The sequence below is a fragment of the Canis aureus genome, chromosome 2 (genome assembly GCF_053574225.1).
Source record: "Canis aureus isolate CA01 chromosome 2, VMU_Caureus_v.1.0, whole genome shotgun sequence".
Lineage (NCBI taxonomy): Eukaryota > Metazoa > Chordata > Mammalia > Carnivora > Canidae > Canis > Canis aureus.
Window position 1 is genome coordinate 88,047,011 of NC_135612.1, and position 16,325 is coordinate 88,063,335.

General features: G+C 38.9%; 1 protein-coding gene across 2 annotated transcripts in view; it reads right to left on the reverse strand.

Moving 5' to 3' along the window:
• Positions 1 to 16,325, reverse strand: part of LOC144303166 (cytosolic beta-glucosidase) — a 111,466-nt gene that overhangs the window by 47,965 nt on the left and 47,176 nt on the right. Inside the window, exons 3-4 of one of the 2 annotated variants that reach the window (XM_077881021.1) lie at positions 13,577 to 14,373; positions 12,733 to 12,856 (exon numbers count right to left, since the gene is read on the reverse strand). The exons of the other annotated variant lie outside the window; for it this stretch is intronic. Coding sequence (XP_077737147.1) covers positions 12,733 to 12,856; positions 13,577 to 14,373 — 921 coding nt within the window. The remainder of the gene's footprint in view (positions 1 to 12,732; positions 12,857 to 13,576; positions 14,374 to 16,325) is intronic. 2 annotated transcript variants of the gene reach the window in all.

Genomic DNA, 16,325 nt, shown 5'->3' on the forward strand with positions numbered 1-16,325 from the left:
GGAGGAGAGGATTATTGGGAGAAAATGTGGGAAGTTCAAAGGACCACAGAAATGATAAAATGCATAGTGAAGTTTTCATCAGGAAGGTTATACGGCCTAAAAAGCCCAATGAAAATAAGTCTAAAACATGATTGGAGAAGAGTAAAGGTTGATGAAACACCAAGATAGATTGATTACTAATGTCAGTTGTGATGTCCATCTCTAGATATCTGTCGGAAAAGAACAGACAACGCTCAGGGTGAGATTTAGTTACTCATCTGCACAAAATCAGATGGGATGACCAGCATCATGACCTTGTGATCAAAAAAAAAGAAAAAGAAAAAAAGAAATGCAAACAGTCCCTTGTATATTGTTTAAGGATATTTACGGATTAATTCTAGAATTTCCAACAGGCAAGAGGTCAACACAGTAGGTCTAAGAATGGAGATCAGACCAGTGTGAAGCGAATCCATCCGGCAAATGCCCAGTTTATCTGCAGGGCAGAGTTTGAACTCCAACAATATACAATAAACTCTTTATTAGTCTGACAGTCAGGAAGTGGAGTGCTCCAGCTAATCAAATATTTTTTGTTAATTGTTACCACATGCAGAAGGATTACAAATTTTTAAAGAATGAGAATAAATTAAAATACACTTAACACTGAAACTAAACTGATTATAATTTAATCTTTCTCTAATTATTCAGAATGCATTTCAGGGTCATCAAGAGAAGCATAAATTATCAGCGCTTGATGACTGTGCAGGAAGTCACAGTTTTTCTAAAATCCTGGTTAACAAAGAATTCACTGCAATAGTTATCATTTGGGGGATTTATGTGCTAGGCATTTTTCTGGGATATGAAGTATGTCATTAATCCTCACCAAAAATAAAATTTCACAAATGACAAACTGATATTCATAGCGTCAGAATAACTCGTCCAAGGTCACACAGCATGAAAGGGTGTCAGAACCAGGTTTTGAATGCAGAACTATCTGTCTTTAAAGAATATGCTCTTTCACTGTGTCAAATAAGCAAATCCTTGTTGTGTAGAAGTATTCATAAAATATGCTGCCTGTCTGTACAAACCTTACAATGGGTCATGCTGTTTGTTCTTTTAGGAGTGCTGAAGAATATTTCCGAGTCACTCTTGAGATTATTATCATATATTCACGAGGGCAGCAAGCTTTGGCCATGAAATATTTTTGAAGTTTCTTTCTAAATGAAAGGCCAACTGTTCATTCAAGGGATCAACAACATAGGCTGAACATCTTTGGAAGAAAAATATTTTAAGAGGCTAAGCCAGCGTGGTCTCAGCCACAGAACAAAATGATGCACCAATAAAGGTATATACACTTAATGTACACTCATGTACCCCCATTTTATCCAGTAAAATAATTTTTTGTGATATTTGGCTTATTTTTAACTATAAAACGTATTTGACTAGATTATTACTCATGAAACAATGTGGCCATTTAAGATTATTGAAGAATTTAGGCAGTTTAAATCTACTAAAGAAGTGAATTCCACTTGTTAGGGGAGAAAAAAGTTATTTCATCACAGATGTGATGCATCCTGCCTCTCATCATCTATGTTTAGTCCCAAGCTCATTAATGTTTTCACTTGAAACATTTATGGTTTCTTGTTCACCTTCACTCACCAGCGCCAATTAAAATTCTTCAAGGTTCAAATGCCTTTTCTTCCTCCACCCATAATGGTTTCACTTATCTCTAAAGCAGGCAGTGATTCCTATAATGGAATTTCACAAACAAGGGGGGAAATGTGGCTGAACTTTAGAATGGTACAAAATAATCTCAGGCCATGATACTGTTTCATTAGCTAATCTCATTCACACACAGGAGACTTTGCTGTTGCTGAGATGACCCTATTCAGGGAGACAGGTCTCCCTCCCCCTCCTCTGCACAGAGCATTTCCAGATAAGCCTTAAGAATTTCTTTCTATTCTGAAAGAAACTACTTTCATCTCCAGCACCAGGCTGATATTTTCATTGTGTTGAAGAAAAATCCTACCTAAACAGTAACTTGGGGGAAAGAAAAAAAAAAAAAAAAAAAAAAAGACCCTGATTGAAGTAAACTCTGTGCTCAAAAGTTCCAAATAGAAGAGGAGACTTCCCAGCTACAAAGTCTGTCTGCAGAATTATGGTGGGAAGGTAATTTTGAAAATGGTTGCAACCCGAGTCTTCGTTCTAATTCAGGAGCTCACCCAAACACAAAAGTTTCACACTCAAAAAAAAAAAAAAAAAATTTCACGCTCAACTCAAATTTAAGGAAAGTGAAAATCACTGCACTGCCTAACTGAATTAAATTATGCATGTATGGTGAAGCTTGGAAATCATACTTAACTGTCTTAAAACTTGATAGATTAGGTAGGGTTGGCTATGATCATGTCGTGAAAGGTGATTCCACTGCTCGTGATTGTAACTGCCCTGGACTTGTTCAGCTGAGGATTTTATACTAACACTCTGGACTGATTTGTTCATCTGTTTCCTCCCTGATATGTTATGTTCTTCTGCAATAACTTTGTTGAACTTGAATCTGAGGTGACCCTTCTGACTCTGATCTCCAAGGGATAACTTTCTCGGGGGAGGAAAAGTAAGGTTCATTTTCGGTATGAGTGAATAGAAGAGGAAACACCCAGATTGAAGGTCAAGAAACTGTTACCTGGAAACTTAATCAATATCAATAGAAACACTTCATTGAAGAGCAAGGTCTTATTTTATCTTATTTTATGTTCAGCTAAGAAAGGTGTTCACATTTCACATTAAGTAGCTAAATAAGAAGAGTGAAGAAAGTAAAAAAAAAAAAAAAAGGATAATTATAATTATAATTCCTTAGATTTAATTTTATAGCCTAACAAATTATCAAGAGTTCTAATAAAATATGATCCTTAACATATCTGAGTCGAAAGGATATTTAGAGGGTCACAAAATTCTTAAACTGGAAGGATCTCAAAGAATAGCTAGTTCAACCTTTTCCTTTTTCTAATGAAGAAATTGAGGCACGGAGGAGTTAAGTGTATTTATACAAAGAGTTTAAAAACCTTTGGCATGTATTTCAATTGTTGTCAGAGCAAAACCAAATTTAGTATCCAAAGGGTATAATTAGTACCTATGCATAAATACCAAAGCATGAAAATTATCTCATAATAGCAAAAACAATCCACCATTTCTTTTTTTTTTAAGCAAAATAGTGTATAAATCTAATTATTTTATTAAAATCCCCAGGAGTGATTCAGTTTTCCTTCTATTATTTACACTCAGTTTCCTAATCAACCATTACCCATTTACTGACCAGCTACTAAATTTTAAGTATATAGCTTAAAACTCCAAAATTTAATTCTGGTCAGAATTATGTCATTAAAAAAACAGTAAATAAAATCTTTATACATAGTGATCCTGCCTATGAGCTCTTGTATGTTTTAATAATCTCCATCTCTTCTGAAGACGGTTTTCTCCCTTACTTCCAAGGATTATATAATGGGCCTTCAAGACTCAAAGTATCTGTCAACTCCCATCTATTCAGTTGTCTTATTCAACATGTGCTTACTTGCAACAACAAGGCCCCGCAACTGCACAAGGAGCCTATAAATCAGTTTTGGCGCCAATTTTTAATGTCTGTATTCATAATATTGCTGATTTTTTTTCTACACGGTGGCAGGCTTGCTATTGAAAAAATACTGTAGGATGTGGTTAACCAGTTACTCACCCAATTACAAATCTGGGAGAGCTGACAGACGCGATATTTATGTCACTACAGAGCGACTGACCAGCATAAGTAATGTCAGAGTTATAAATAGAAGATAAGACCACAGAGAGGAAAGCTATAAAACTGTGAGATTAGCACTTACAGCCTAATTACCAACACTGCAAATCCAAACACTCATATCTTTAGTGCACCCAGAGCTAATCCCCACTGATGAACCCACAAGACCTTGATTTGCAAAACATAAATGTCAATGTATTAATTTATAATGGGGAATATTCCTTTCCAAGCACTGGGAAACTCATGTTAAGTTTCCTGGGTAGCAATGGCTGACACCTGGCCATCGACTTCTCCCTATCCTTTCCATGAGCCCCCCTTGGGTGTCCGGTAGGATCTTTATTTACACCATTAATAACTTCATTGACACCCCTGCCAATCACACTGAGATAAACCTTACTAGCCTTGTTCCAAAGCAGTGGCTTGTAATTCTCAGGCTAACTAGGAGGCCGAGTAGTAATCAGGTTACTTTGGAGATCAGGGAATAAGGGCTGATGTAAGCAGACGCTTGAGGACCACTCCACCTTGGCCCAAGGAAAAACCTGAGACATTCATCTTCTCTCAATTCCAACAGCTCTCTCATCACCTGAATATTTCACCATCCCTCTCTCCTGAAACATGTTAAAAAAAAAAGAATCATTATCTCTTCAAACCCATGTTGTTATTTCCTTTGGATATTTACCCAGAAGAGGAACTGCTTGATCGTATGTTAGTTCTATTTGTGATTTTTTGGGGAACCTCCCTACTGTTTTCCATAATGGCTGAGCCAATTTACATTCCTTCCAGCAGTGCTTTCCTTTATCTCTACATCCTCGCCAACTCTTATCTCTTACCTTCTTGATGATAGCCAAGAGATATGCACTCCTATGTTTATTGCAGCATTATTCACAATGACCTCAGATATGGACACAGTCTAAGGGTTTACCACCAGATGAATGGATAAATGGTATGTGGGGTAGGTGGATGTGTGTGCATGTATATGTGTGTGTGTGTGTGTATATATATATATATATATATATATATATGAAATACTATTCTGCAAGAAAAAGGCAAATACTCATCTTCAACAACAAAGATGGAACCTAAGGGCATTATGCTACATGATATAAATCAGACAGGGAAAGATAACTACTGTATAATATCACTTATATGTGGAATCAAAAAAGGCCAAACTCATAAAGACAAAATAGAATGGTGGTCACTGGTGGCTGGGGTCTGAGGGAAATGGGGCTATGTTCTTTAAAGGCACAAAATGGGAAGTAAAAATAAATATGTTCTGGAGAGCTAATGCACATCATAGTGATTATAGCCAACAATGCTGTATTATAAACTTTGAAGTTGCTAAGAAACTAAATCTCAGTTGTTCCCACCTACAAAAAAAGAAATAATTATGCAATGTAATAGCTAACATTAGGGTGGTAATCCTATTGCAATATATAAATATATCAAATTAACATGTTGTACACTTCAAACTTACAAAACGTTGTATGTCAAATATATCTCCTTTAAAAGTCATTGTCGGGGAATCCCTAGGTGGCTCAGAGGTTTAGCGCCACCTTAGGCCCAGGGCCTGATCCTGGAGTCCTGGGATCGAGTCCCACATCAGGCTCCCTGCATGGAGCCTGCTTCTCCCTCTACTTGTGTCTCTGTGTCTCTGTCTCTGTCTCTCTCTCATGAATAAATAAATAATATCTTTAAAAAATAATTTAAAAAATAAAACTCATTGTCAAATCCTTCCTCTTTTTTCACCTTTTTCAAGATTCCACTGAGTCTACTCTTCATTTTGGAAAAGTAGATTTTCTCCAGATAAATTATGCTTCAATTATTTTACAGGTCGCTTTTATAGTTATATGAATAAAACTGAGTTTCTATTTGCTGTAACATCACACAAAAAATTACTGGACAGATTGTCATAAAAAAATGGAGAGGTTAAGTTTGAGATAATCTGAATATTTTGGGGGGTATCTGGGTGGCTCAGTGGTTGAGCGTCTGCCTTCGGCTCAGGTCGTGATCCCGGGGTCCTGGGATCGAGTCCCACATGGGGCTCCCTGCAAGGAGCCTGCTTCTCCCTCTGCCTGTGTCTCTGCCTCTCTCTCTGTGTCTCTCGTGAGTAAATAAATAAAATATCTAAAAAAAAGTCTGAATACTTTCTTAAAAGACTTTATAGTAGTCTTAAAATTCACTGAGGGCCTCAGGTAGTGGGGAACCTTAAGAAATTATCCCCTCAGAGCAGGTGAAACTGAATTAAAAAGAAGCACAGAGCAATGTCCATCTGCAGGGGTCAGCAGAAGTGTTGGAACGCTACTGAGGGAGAAGGTAAAGAGTGGATTTTGGTCACAGGGCACACAGGCAGATTCTCGGGTGGGTGATTGAGCTGATCCAGGAAGGCTATTCCCATGAAGCGGATGCCCCAGGTTCTCTGTTTCCAGGATGGTGTGTCTGCTAAACGGTGTACGTCCCTAATTATATCAACATGTGCCTCACCCTGGTAAGCCTGGCCAAGCAGCTTAACAACCACCGCCTGCGTGTGTGTGTGCATGTACGGTGTGTGGGATTCTGAGCGTCACCAGGCTCTACACCAGTCATTTGGTCATAGTACCTGTTCTCTAAAACCCCTAAACCAATCACACCATCACAGCAGTTTAGAAATGTGCAGGAAAGTCAAACCGCAGAATCTGGGATTGGCAGATGTTGAAAGCAACTGGATAATGAATATCAGTCCCTTCTCTTTGCAATGGAGAATGCTGAGGTCCAGATGATGGATTTGGGCCAGAGTGACAGATGTCCTTACAAGTGTAAAGTTAATACATCAATAGAAATATAACGTCTAATATTTTAACGTATTCAGGGCACATAGGGACATAAATCATCTCATTTTATTTCACCACTGACTTTGAGTTAGGCAGACCAGTGATTAGCATTGGTCCCACTTAACTGGTGAACAGGATGACATTCAGGGTCCCCATGGGCGCTCACCCGAAGGCATGTCACTAGAATGGGCCTTGGTGTCTGTCTTCACTCTTCAAGCCCAAGACGTTTGACCCCGTCAGGCTTTATATGGAGAATAGAAGGTAAAGGTAAGTAGGGAAGAAACAAAATAGGAGAAGGTCATCTGGCGTCTGTCTAAGGTGAACCCTGTAATCCCGGTAACCTCTGGCTGTCTGAGTTTGTGTGTGGTCTGCGTGTGGAGGTTGGTGGAACACAAACGTATTGAAAAGTGTTTTCTTTGCGACTTTTCAAATTCCACAGGCCTGTACACTATCGCACGCGAACAATTCTTATGCACGGCCTTCAAACCTTGTTCTTTCCTCTCTATTCTGACCTCGAGTCGCCCTCATGCAGTCCAGCCAAGAGCAAGAGTGCCACGTGGATCTGAGGTCCTACCCCACATGCATCCAAGACCAAGAGCTATGAGATGAGCTGCTTTATTGGGGCTAAGCGGACAGAGATTGGCCTTGAGAAGCAATAACTCGATAGGTAGGGAGTGGAACTCTAGATGCAGGTACCTGGGTCTCTATTCAGCGCTTGCAATGGATTTTTAATCGGTTAGTTTTTCTAAAAGGTCAATGGATTAACCTTTGAGATCTTTCCTTAATTCTTAGGATTTTTTAAATGCCCATTGAGAAAAACACAGGTGCTTTAACACATTTTGTCCAGTTAAATGGGCCTCTGTGATCTGAAATTGGCCCAGGCAGGTGGCTGCCAGGCCTCTGCTACTTCGGGAAATGGATGTATTTCTCCTTTACTGGCTCTCCGTGGGAAGGAGAAGAGGGAAAGGAGGGCGGATGCTGACAGACAACAGCAGGACGATTCTGTGCTCAGCATCTTGTCTTGCTGGTATACCGGAGCTGCAAGATTTATAACCTTCTTGTTACAATGCATCAGCTTCACCACTCTCAGTGAAGTCTTCAATAACTTCGATGACATCTTGCTGAGGGGTTTTGTCATTAAAAGCCTAAAGCTGGTCATTAACAAACCTTCTCTGCAATCATCTACTGCTGTGCTAACTCAGGCATGGATCTGACGGGAAAGTTGGGCTGGCTCAGAAACTTTCCAGAAGTCTGCTTTTTTTTTTTTTTTTTTTTTTTCCCCCTCTCTATGGGGTATATTTCTTTAGGGAAAGAAAATACAGTTCCCAATTATTTAATCATTTATATCTCATTACCCATTGGCCAACTCTTCTCCGATAGACACGTCCAAATTCAACAAATGTGTAGAACACCTACTACACAGCATTTATGGGAGTCAGGGCTGAAGATATAATCATGAAAGAGGCATAGCTCCAGCACTCAGAGGGTCCATGGCCCTGCTCCAAACTTAGCCACCATTTACAGAATCCTTTGTAATGTTCTAGACTTTGTGTTTAGGCTTTATTGGCATCGCCTTGTTCATTTTTCACCACTCTTTAGAAGACAGATGTTCTCATTATCCCTATTTTAAAGATTAGATGGCAGAAGTGTTGTTTGTTTAAGAATCATCCCAAAATTATTGAGCTTGTGAGCAGCCAGAACCAGGTCTCAAACCCAGGTCTTGGGATCTCTGGGTGGCGCAGCGGTTTGGCGCCTGCCTTTGGCCCGGGGCGTGATCCTGGAGACCCGGGATCGAATCCCACGTCGGGCTCCCGGTGCATGGGGCCTGCTTCTCCCTCTGCCTGTGTCTCTGCCTCTCTCTCTCTGTGTGACTATCATGAATAAATAAATAATAAAATCTTTAAAAAACAAACAAACAAACAAAAAAAAAACCCAGGTCTTGTCTGGCTTCCCGCAAGCTCCTGTACTCCAAACAACGGGATGTGGGCCAGGAAGGAGGCAGAGACCATGGCATTCCAGGCTGAGGAAAGTAAAACGCAGGCCTCTGCTGGGCACATCCTCAGGCAGGTGAGGAACGGGTGGAACATAGGCTCAAATCGCCTTTAAGGAGAATTGGGGTCACGGCTGGAGTGCTACCCCTCGGGAGTAACCGCCCCTGCTCCACACCCTTCCTCAGCAACATTCTGATTCCTGAGGCATCCACTTGTGTATGTGTGTACGTGTGAACTTCAACTTTCCTGACGAAGGACCGGTCAAATTCTATGAATATAATAGAGATTCCTACGATGTGAGAAAAGCTTAACTCTTTGAAGATCACTGCTTTCTGAACCTATGCAAAAATTCATGTGGCAGGGCAATTGCAGCCCCCCAGGTGCTGGGTGGTTATTTCTGCTGCCAATGATTTAATTTTTCACCTAATCTGGCAACACTCCTGATGGAAATAATGAATGGACGGAGGCCGTTGCTGCTTTCTACTCCACAGAAGTCAACTGTAGAGAGCCAGATGGCCTACGGTGCAACATTCATTAAGGGGTTCCCCAAAAAGAATGATGGAGAAGCCTGCAGGTATAAGGGAATATTGTGCTATAACTTAAATACTTGGTGGAAAATTAAAAAAAAAAGTCTTAGCATAACATTTTTAAAATAAAAAGTTAAATAACTTGGGGTGATCAATGTATTCTTAAGAGTACACATTTTGTAATGATAATAATTAATAGCATTGGTTGAGAGCCTACTGTGTGCCAGGCAGTTGCTGGTTGGGGGTGATTACACATGAGCTCATTAAATGGAATCTTTCCAACAACCCTGTCAGGAAAAGCGTTAATCCATCTTTATAGATGAACAAACTGAGAGTTTGGGAGGTTGAACGATTTGCCAAAGGTCCCTCATTGAATCACTTGCAGAGCTGAAATATAAGCCTGGTTATATGTTCTTGCAAGTTTTCTGTATCTCTACTGTGTTGCTTTTCTTTAATCTGTATCTATATTAATTAAAACACAATCTATTTAAATAACACAATGATTAAAAAGGCATTAGTTGATTTCTTTCTTTTTTTTTCTTGAAATGACATTTTTCTTTTTTTTCCCCCTTTCCCAAAAGGAAATAAAAACATTAGCTTACTTTTTACTGCTCAATTAATTGCCGTGGGTTTTTCTCTGTAGAGATCAGTAAGACCTCCAGGCAGATGTCATTGATCCAACTATAGTGTCATTATGTGCCTGTCCATACGTGTGATGTTGGAGAGAGGGTTTTGTTTGTGGGGATCACAAAGCCATCATCTATCTGACTCCCTGGGTTCAGGCGGGCTCTCACCTGCAGCACTTCCCATGAATGTCTTCCTTGGCCTGTTATTATTTTTAATCACTCACAGGGTGCTTCTTACTAGTAAAGTTCTTGCCGATCTACATCTTCAGCACTACCTCAAAGGAGTCTCAGGACATTGATTAGTAAATTAAGCTCCACTCCCCTGACGAGAGGCAGGATTGGGGGAGGAGAGGGCAGTCTGAGCTTTGTCCAAAAGGTCATAGGACTTGTTGGCTCCTGCAGATTTCAAGAATCTATGCAAGTTCAGAGTACCAAAGGTGAGGAAAAGGTTCTGTGTGGTACAACAAGCAACCACTCTGAGTCCAAAAGCCCTGAACTCACAGACCTCATCAAACACCAAAATAGTGGTAGTAGCAGTAAAGACGCATATATTCTGCTTGGTTCCAGGAAGTATTTCTTATTAACTTTGTGATCTTGGACAAATGACTTAGCTAGCCTCTTTGAAACTCAGTTTTCTCATCTGTATAATAAGAGCAATGGCCTCACCTCACTGTTTAGAAAATGAAGTGTTATGTCACCATCAGTTAACACTTTGGAGTGTTCACACTCCAAGTGAAAGAAAACCAATCAGATTCAGGTGAAGCAGAAAGAGCACTCAATTATGAGCAAAAGTAATGTCTCTCAAGAGCATGCATGCATCTGGGTCTGAGGAAAAAACTGGAATTATAGGCTCAAGTGTCACCTGAAGCTCTTCCTATTTCTTGCCTCCACTTCCTCGATGCACCTGCAGCAACCCTTCATACTACTCCTTAGCTTCCATGGCAGGACATAGCTACCAACAGCTCACAAAGCTACATTCCCCTGCCCAACCTAGACTAAGAGACAAAGCAACTGGCCCAAATTCTAAATCTCAGGGAAGAACAGGGATTGGCCTAGGTCATATCATGTGCCTACATTTAAATCAATCAATTCTGTGTTAGGAGGAGGGGGATGTTATTCTACTGACGCGACTGTCGCTGTGGTAAGCCTGAGGTGGATATTTCATAGAGAAAAGGGAGTAATTACCAGAAAAGAGTTTCACAACAGATTAAATAATCGGTGTCTACAACAATATGTAAGAAATAGCTATCACTATACCCACTCTAGAAGAGAGAACACGTATTTTTCTCTTGTCAAGAAGTAGATTTCTGCACATTTGAAAGGCTACATCTTTTTAAAAAGCAAAGTAAATATAATACTATGTATTAATTACAATAAATATAGATCACCTAATGTTAAAAGTCAGAAGAGAACATGCATACTGTGAACAATTAATGTCTTAAGTGCACGGTATTTTTTCCATCTGTTTAAAGACACAATTGAAATTCAATAAGTAGAAAAACAGAATTTTGTTTCTAATCCTATTCTCCTTCTCTGCCCTTCAGAAACCCAAATCTTCTCACATTTTCCACTCTCACTTTCAATTACTTTTCTATCTTTAAGTTGTCTTAGTTTGTGGGTCTACTACCACGTTTTTAGCGTTAAAGATCTAAGGGACTATATTAAAGTACTTGAAACTATTTCAAAGAGCAATGAAATGCCCCTATATGTTAGCAGTAAACGGAGCACCAAGCTGGAAATGAAGAAAGCCAATTTCTATTTTTCTCCCTTTTCCCAAAAATACACAGAACAATTTCGGACAAGTCATTTGTGGTCCTCATACCATCCATAAATCTGCCTGTTGGTAACCAGCTTACTTTCCTCTGGGAGGAATGGATTAACTCTAAATAGGGTTTACATTTACAGGGAGAAAGAGGAGTGGAATCTCAGAAAACTAGACATTTCCTGTTGTTGTTGTTGTTGTTTTAATCAGAAAGTGAATTCTTACCTAGAGAAATAATTTGTTTTGCATGTAATACAAAAGAATTATTTCACTTGGATCAAATCGTAGGAATCCAATTGCCCTCTGCCAATAAACTCCACGCCTGAGTGAGGGGCTGAGGACAATATATTTTAGGTTTTGGAAAGAGACCATTTTGTGTCACTTTCTAGAATTCTTTCTAGCTGATTTCAGTATATTACTAATTTTGGAGAGAATAATTCTAGGACCTTTCAAATAGAATGATAGAGAGAAGTGTGCCTATCATAGTAAAAAAGGAAATTGAAAGACTCATTTTACATTGGATTTTGTGTCTCTGATATGATTCCTTTATAGGGAGGAGAAATTAAATTTACGACGCAAGAGTGTTCCAAGTAGATGCTGAAATGGGGAAATTAACTGGTGTAGAAATGTGTGTTACCAGTTGGAGATTATTCCTTCACATTTGTTTTCAAATATGAAGAGAATTCCATGGAGAAAGAACAGTTGCTAGAATAATAATATTGTCTTGAAATAAAATTCACAGATTCTATGTGACAAAAACCTGTTCTTAAATGGGGCTGTTTGGTTACAGCTTAAAGGAAACACATAGTGATGGAAGACTCATTTGAGGCCGAAACTCAACCAAAGCCATTTTAATGTTTGGTCCTTTAAAAATTCTGTCAATTCATTTCTTGGTAGTTAGGATATAAAAAAATATGCAAATAGGCATGATGTAGTTGGTCAGTGCTAATCTTTTTATAATAACTAATGTTCTCTTTCAGCAGCCACTACCCCTTCTGTTCATGTCACCTTCACCCAGGAGTCACAAAATACTGAAGACGGTCGCTTTTACTTGATTAAATTTGGGGAGGTTGAAGCTAGGCCCAAATCCTCACCTTCCTCTTTCCTAAATACTTTTTCTCTTCTCTCTTAATTACATGGCTTTACACTGATTTACATGAATTTCAGCTTTCAAAATCATTGGTCTTTGCTGAATGCAAATTGGCACATGGGAAAATTATATTAAGTTTGCACAATTGATCTTTCATCATTTCAAATGGTACCTTTGAATAGTTCCTGAAATTTCTGTCTGAAATACTCCCAGCGCTGAGTGTCATCAAGAGATGCAGGGTCACCCTGGGAAAACCCATTCTCAGTGATGTAAATTACAGGGTTATTATATGTGTCCTGAAACAAGAGAGCAGAAGTTTTATTCCAAACAGATGTAAAAAGAAAAAAAAAAAAAGACTCATAAAATCAGGTGCATTACCCTCTATCTTCTCTAAGCTACAACCCAAAACTAGTTTTCATCAAATTGCACTGACCCTATTAACTTAATTTTCCACGCACTGACCTTTTATGACTAACAATGGAAAATCAAAACTGTGCAAATGTCCATGAAGACAGTGAAATGACTCTTATCATAATGAGAAGATAGAAATATCTTTCTTCCATCAGCATCTGCTGATTGTCACTACTCTTTAACCCTTTGGTCCCACCAACAGCTACACTCTCTATCCCCCCACAGCAAGGGTCCTAAAAATCATTAACTTAAAATTTTAATTTTAGCCACCTGGACTCCATCCAGCATAACAGAGGCCCAAAAAGGATCCAACAATTTCAACCCTTAATATGCTTTTTTTAATAATTATAATTGTGACATCAGCCTGAAAAATATGCCCAAGCTATTCCTATGACCACAACTGACTTTAACAGAGAATCTCAACTTTAACCATGGTATTGAAGCCTCTTATCAGCTAGTTAACTCCTCACCAACTTAAATCCTAATCTCTCTTCCCAAGCCAACAAAAGTATAACCTACTGCCTAAAACCGTTCTTTTTCCAAGTTCACACATATGTCTGTCTTCCCATACTTCGGCATACATGAACAGAAACACTGTGTTTTACCTTAATGTATTTCAGTAGTTTACGTATTCCCCATGGTACCACGTAGATCCAACCCAAACTTATCCAAGACGGATCTGGAAAAATTTCAATCTCCACATCCTGGAGAAAACCCAGTTCTCCTTTCTTATTCTCCTGGTACTTGACTAAGCGAGTTGTATAATAATTCAGAGCAAAGAAATCAGCAGTGCCTTTAATCATTCTCTTCTCTTCTTCTGTAAATTCTGGAAGCCTTGATGATGGATAGCCTTGCTTTTTACTCATGAAGGCAATCTGGGACTTGACAACTTCCGGATAATCACCATCAGTAAATATGGGTTTAGCAAAGAAATCCAAGGAGAAAGCTATGGCTCTTTTAGCAGCTTCCTGGTCAGACACTGAGTTGGGATCTGCTGGTTCCACCCAGGGAGCAAAAATTGCTAGGGACACCATGCCCTTCTGCTCTCTTCGGAATAAGGAATTATAGCTGTGCCAGGATCTGGCGTGAGCTTTAATCAAATTATGAGCTGCCTGATAACCTCCGGTTCCGATGTGAGGTATGCCAGGAGGAAATATACCAAGATCATATGCCAGCAGGGCAAAAATATTAGGCTCATTTATGGTGATCCACTGCTTGACTCGATCTCCAAAAGTACTGAAGCAAAACCGGGCATATTTGTCAAAGGATTCAACGATTGCCTCTGACAACCAACCTCCTTTGTTTTCTAAGGCCTGAGGCAAGTCAAAGTGGTAGAGGGTCACTATGGGCATGACTCCATTAGCTAACAAATCATCAATGATCTTGTTGTAATAGTCAATTCCTACGAGAAAAACAAAAATGAAGCATGAGAAGAAAACTTATTTTTAGAACATCAACAATAAGTAAAGAGCAGAGAGGATCAGGAATAATTTCCTTAACAATTTTAATCCAAAATAAGGTTTGTTACTTCCTACATACAATCAGTTAAAGTTTGAGAGGAAACATTAAGGCTGCCAAGGAAGAATGGCTGATCAGAAAGTCAAGGGTGTGATGGAAGATGTAGAAGACATATGTTCTAAAAGGGATACATTTGGGCAAATTGCTACCACACAACTCTGTGTTATGGCACACTGAATGAAATTGTTTCTTAGCTTGATTTGTGTCTTAACCTCATTAAGAATATAAGCCTCATAATAGCTGGGGCATTATCTAATTCACTTCTGGATCCCCCAAATCCAGGATCAAAACCAGAAATTCAGTAGATACTCAATAAATATTTGTTGAATGAATGAATGGTTCTCAGTGGTATTAAATATAAAGTAAAGGAATTGAACCAGATGACTGCTTCAGTGCTTCTCCAGATATATCAGTCTTTCAAGTCTAAAAAGCAGACCCACTGAGCGTGAATAAGAGCTCCCAGAATGTGGATTATAAGGGCAGTTGGCCAGAGGCTTGGCATGTTATGGAACATGGTTGGGGACTTTGCTCTAAAATGCTGACATAGTCAAAGAGAATACCTAGCCACCCCTGGCTCTCAGCTAATTTTCTAGCACTGTAAGTATGGTGGTGGGGCGGGGAGATTTTTAGGATTGTGGTAGAGTTCAGAAGAATGTTATTAAGTTAGAAATACTCTGCCTCAGAACCCAATGCCAAGAAGATGTAGAGTCCAACCTAATAATGGCTCCTAATTGGAAGACACCTTCTGGGGAGAAACCAGTATTAGTGCTTCCTGTGATTTTATGTTTAAGATTATGGAAGAAACTTAAGCTCAGGAGAGGAAGTTGTCCTGTTTTGAGATTGTTTCCTGGATAATAACTGTACATTCATATGTAGAATTGTGTTGCTTTCAAAGTTTGTCTAGAAGCAGGGTCCCTTTTTCTGTTTTTAACTTAGTATCCTCCAATTAAAAAAATAATTCAGATTTTTAAATTTATTCATTCAATCATTAATTTGTTCATCCCTTAAATACACATGTATAGATAGGCTACTATATGCTGGACATACAAACGTATGTAAGATAATACTGTTCTGGGTCTAAGGTAGCTTCAATTTTAGTAGGGATTATAGATAAATTTGTAAACAATTATAATACAGTGTTATTGGTAAAGACAAATTGAATACCTTTCAAGCATATGATAAGGAGTACCCATTCCAAACTGAGGACATTTGAAAACTTATTTTGAAAGCAATACACCATCATGATTTCAAAAGTAAAATAGGGCAACAGGCTACCACAATTCTATCCCAATTCCTTCACCTATTTCAGTGACCTTAGGCAAGTTACTCTATCTCTCTGAGTTATCTTTCTCTGTCTGTAAAATTTTTGACAATAATAGAAACCTACTTCAATAATGTATTGCAAGGGTTTAAAGAGTTGATAAATTGAAAATGGTTAGAATAGCTCTTGGCATAAGGTAAGGGCTCAGTACAGGTTAGCTATCATTTTAATAATTATTGTTATTGTTGTCATTAGTGACATCTAAGCTGACACTCAAATGATGAATATAAATTACTCGCATACGGCAAGGAAGAACAAGTGATCCAAAAAGAGAACAAAGAGAAACAAATATGTGAAAGAATAAAGAGGGTGTGGAAATAAATACCACCCGATTGTGAGCAGCCTATTTATTCAGTTTGCTGTAGCAAGGGAGTCAGCCATCACCGCTTGCATTTGACAGATACTCAAAGACTGTCAAGGAAGAGGGAAAGCTTTAGAGTGACAAAAAGGAGGGGAAGGAGAAGGTTCAGTTACCTTCTGATCGAAAGTTGTTGGCACAGGGAGGTGGGAGGTAG